Source organism: Glycine max, chromosome 5, assembly GCF_000004515.6.
Source record: "Glycine max cultivar Williams 82 chromosome 5, Glycine_max_v4.0, whole genome shotgun sequence".
Lineage (NCBI taxonomy): Eukaryota > Viridiplantae > Streptophyta > Magnoliopsida > Fabales > Fabaceae > Glycine > Glycine max.
Window position 1 is genome coordinate 10,453,885 of NC_038241.2, and position 4,528 is coordinate 10,458,412.

Below are 4,528 nucleotides of genomic sequence, written 5' to 3' on the forward strand. Positions count from 1 at the left end.
AGCAATAAATAAAATATATTTATTAATTAATATTATGTTTATTATCATATTTATTCTAATTTATGTTAACTTTTTTATTTTTTGAATGTTTAATATAATCTTATGTTATGTTTGTAATAATTAAAAAAAATATGAATATTAAATTATATTTTAAATAAATAATCATTTTTAAGCGTTAACAAATTCATGCACCGAAAAATGGAAATTTACTCGAAAAGAAAAGAAGAGGTTGATTGAAGTATTCAACCTGAACCGAACGACATCGTTTTGCAAGAAAGCACTAGAAGTGAATGCATACACTGACTAATCTTTGACCTCCCAAATTGGGCCATTTTCCTAACCCTAGCCACGCATCACCGCCATCATCGTCCACCTTCCGGAAAGAACCATCTCTAATCTATCTCACCTCTTTCCCCTTTCTCCAATTCACCATTCACACACTCTCTCTCTCTCCTTCTTTAATTTAAGATCTTTCGAACCTTTCTCTCTCCCACCGAAACCCTAACAACGACAATCGCGTGTTCTTCTACCCACCAGAAGATCAGTGGATCCTTCTAAGGCCAGATCGAGGTAAACCCTACTCGAATCAGTGGTTTTTTGTTTCTACTTTTGTTTCTATTTATTGGGGCAATGCAAATTTGGAGCTGGTGGTGACTTGCGCAACTTATACATATGGACACTTGAGTTTGTTGGGTATGCCCCCACTTGGTTAAGATCGAGAGTTAAAGTTAGGATCCTTTTCATTTGGGTATCGAGGTTTTTGTTTTTGCTTTTATTTTGCCCCTTTCTGGTTGACTAGTGGATTAGATTTGGATAGTGATGTCTGTGAACAATAATAACCCTTCTAAGGGCATTGGGGCCTCTTCCTCAACCTTTGGCAATGCTGGAATACCCTCCAATTCTATACCTTCAAACCCTGGTTTTTCACAGTCCCAAGGACAAGCCCAGATTCCTGTTGGTTTTCAAGGGCAGTTTCCACTGTCCCAGGCCCATGCTATTGTCCAAGCTCAGTCCAAGGCCCAGGCCCAGGCCCAGGCCCAAGCAGCAGCTGCGGCCCATGCTCAACTCCAGGCTCATTTGCAAGCTCAGGGGTTGAGTCTTAATCAGAACCAGGCTGGTGGTTTGGGTGTGTCGTCGCCGTCGATTTCCACGCCGGGTAATGCGAGTGGGAAACGGATCCCTATGAAACCCCCCATGCGGCCGGTTGGGTTTTCCCCTCCCAACAGCTTCTCGCCTTTGAGACCGATGGAGCTCACGCCTGCTGCTCGGAGGAAGAAGCAGAAGCTCCCCGAGAAACAGCTGCAAGATAAAGTGGCTGCTATTCTGCCCGAGTCTGCGTTGTATACGCAGCTTCTCGAGTTTGAGTCTCGCGTTGACGCTGCACTTGCTAGAAAGAAGGCTGACATCCAGGAAGCGCTCAAAAACCCGCCATGTATTCAGAAAACTCTTCGTATTTATGTATTTAATACTTTTGCTAATCAAATTCGCACGATTCCGAAGAAGCCAAATGTGGAGCCTCCAACCTGGACGCTAAAGATAGTTGGGAGGATATTGGAGGATGGTGTTGACCCTGATCAGCCAGGAGTAGTTCAGAAGTCGTCTCCTTTGTATCCAAAGTTTTCAGCTTTCTTTAAAAGAGTAACCATTTCTTTGGATCAGAGACTTTATCCCGATAATCACATTATTTTGTGGGAGAATGCTCGATCACCTGCTCCACATGAAGGTTTTGAAGTAAAGAGGAAAGGGGATAAAGAATTTACAGTGAATATACGGCTGGAAATGAATTATGTGCCAGAGAAGTTTAAGCTTTCACCAGCTTTGACAGAAGTTCTTGGTATTGAGGTTGATACCCGCCCGAGAATTGTTGCTGCGATCTGGCACTATGTGAAGGCTAGGAAATTGCAAAACCCAAATGACCCTTCTTACTTTCACTGTGATCCGCCTCTTCAGAAAGTATTTGGAGAAGAAAATATGAAGTTTACAATGGTTTCTCAGAAAATATCATCTCATTTGTTCCCCCCACAGCCTATACTTTTGGAGCATAAGATTAAGCTCTCTGGAAACAGTCCTGCTGGTACTGCTTGTTATGATGTGATGGTTGATGTTCCTTTTCCTATTCAGAGGGAGTTGTCTGCTTTATTGGCTAACGTGGAAAAGAACAAAGATATTGAGACATGTGATGAAGCAATATGTGGAATCATTAGAAAAATCCACGAGCACCGTAGGAGACGGGCATTCTTTCTTGGTTTCAGTCAATCGCCAGTAGAATTTATTAATGCATTGATTGAATCTCAAAGCAGGGATCTGAAACTTGTATCCGGAGAACCTAGTCGCAATGCAGAAAAAGAGCGTCGTTCAGATTTCTTCAACCAACCATGGTAAGATCTATCTCTTAGTTTGTTTGTCCCACACTGTTTTGTTTTGTTTTATTTTATGTTTTGCTCAACTCCTCTGCATATACCCTTCTTTAGTTATTTGCAAATTAATACATTACCATCTGTTGAACTTGGCTATGATTGACCTGTTTTGAGAATAATAACTTAGAATCCATATTTATATTTTACTGATGAATAGTTCCCTTAGTTTAGGGTGATGGTATGATCTATAACTTGGACTGTATGTTAGTTGATTGATACACTTGAACCAACCCACAGTCACGGGAGGATTTCATTCCAAAATTCAGATGTGACTAAAAAATGCATGTTTTTCTTTTGAGCAAATTACACCAACATGTCCTGAGGTTTCTTGAGATTTCACTTTTGGTACTTGTGACCGTTAAAAGTGGATTTGGACAGTGTCATGTGCTTTTTCTTGAATGTTACTACCTCTGGTCCTATATATAATAACAAATTTACTTTTTGGTTGATTCTAATTATAAGAAACAATTATTAGTTTTCAAACTTATTCAAGGTTAAATTTCTTTTATACCCTCAATTTATTGTTAATTAGCTTTGTTTACTAGGCACTCACTCATTGCCTCATTGGATTATGAGTACTGGCATTAAATGTGACCATCACTTGCAAAACTTAAGGGTATTTTTTGAATAAAATTTGAATTTATGATAGTATTAAATGTGACCACCACTTTTCTTGGTCTTGATAATTTTTCCTATTTTTCTTATATATATAGGATCAGAGGAAGTATTATGTAAATAAATACACATCAGTTACTGTCATTGTGAAATTTCATATCTTGTTTGACAACTTGAGCAGGGTTGAAGATGCTGTTATTCGTTACCTGAATCGCAAACCAGCTGCGGGAAGTGATGCTCCAGGAAGCACATGACTCCAGTCCATATTTTAGTCGTTCATTATCCCTTTTGGCGATGTATTTGAAGATATATACCATGAGAATTTCTGAAGTAGCTAGTTTTCCAACTTCCATTCTGTATTACTGGCCGGAAAGAATGCTGCTCCATAGTGATAATATACAATATGTTGTTGTATGGGTAGTGTGATCACATTTAGTTGCAGTGCTGATAATTGCTTGTTAGGTGATAAATGGTACCACAGTTTCACGTCTTAGTTGTAGTCAACTGTGGTGGATTCTTTGGTTACCTCATTGTTCATTTCTCCACGCAAGATGTTTTATATTATGAGAAATTGTATTAGGAATGATTGATTGGTGTACAGTATCTTCAGTTGTCGTGTGACAACACGAGAAAACAAATGTTGCACCCCCATGACTGTCGTATTCCATCCATCTATGGGTTCCGTTGACGTTTATTTTTGGACCGTGGTGCTTGTTCAATTATGAATGTTAGTAGTAGTTATACATAAATAATTCTCTAACAGGAAATTTCGGTTGCTTTTCGTCTTTTACTCTCACTCAACTTCAAACAATGCAAATCTACTCAAACAAGGGTGTTACTAGGTGCACCAGCATTATTGTTGGTGCACCTAGCATCACTTAAAAATGTCAGAAATGTCCCTTAAATGTTTTGTTGTGCGGATCAAGTTGATCCGTGGAAAGAATCCTGCAGATCAACTTGATCCGTGTAACATAGGTGGACTAAACACGGATCAAGTTGAATCGTGAGTTTTTCACGGATTAACTTGATTTGCAAGCATTACATGGATCCACTTGATCTGCGAGTTTTCCACAGATTAACTTGATTTACAGGAGATTGAAATTTTTAAAAAAGTTTAACTTTATTGAAACTTAATTTTAAATGGCATTTGTAACATTAGTTTAACATTTCTAATTTACTTACTTTCATTCATAATATGTCGATGAATTTTGAATGAATTTGTTATAAATTTCGGATCAAATAATTTAAACATAATTGACAAAAAAATAATAATATTATAAACTAATATTATTAATCAAAATAACTTAAAATATACAAAATGCTAAGTCAAATAGATCGTCAAAAACTAATGATATCTAAAGTGTGAATAAACTATTGTTGATCCGTGCGGCGCCTATGTCGAGACCTCACGTCTTCTGTGACACCCCTGGCAATCCTGAGGCATTTTTGGATGACCTCTTCATGTGTGGATGTGCCTGACGCATTTAGATGCTGCT

At 38.2% G+C, this 4,528-nt stretch overlaps 1 protein-coding gene across 1 annotated transcript; it reads left to right on the forward strand.

Moving 5' to 3' along the window:
• The first annotated feature begins 266 nt into the window (after window positions 1-266).
• Window positions 267-3,683, forward strand: LOC100776562 (SWI/SNF complex component SNF12 homolog). The gene is made up of 2 exons (XM_003524566.5): window positions 267-2,378; window positions 3,214-3,683. The coding sequence occupies exons 1-2, from the start codon at window positions 820-822 to the stop codon at window positions 3,284-3,286; spliced, it is 1,632 nt and encodes a 543-aa protein (XP_003524614.1). The 5' UTR covers window positions 267-819; the 3' UTR covers window positions 3,287-3,683.
• Window positions 3,684-4,528: the final 845 nt, after the last annotated feature.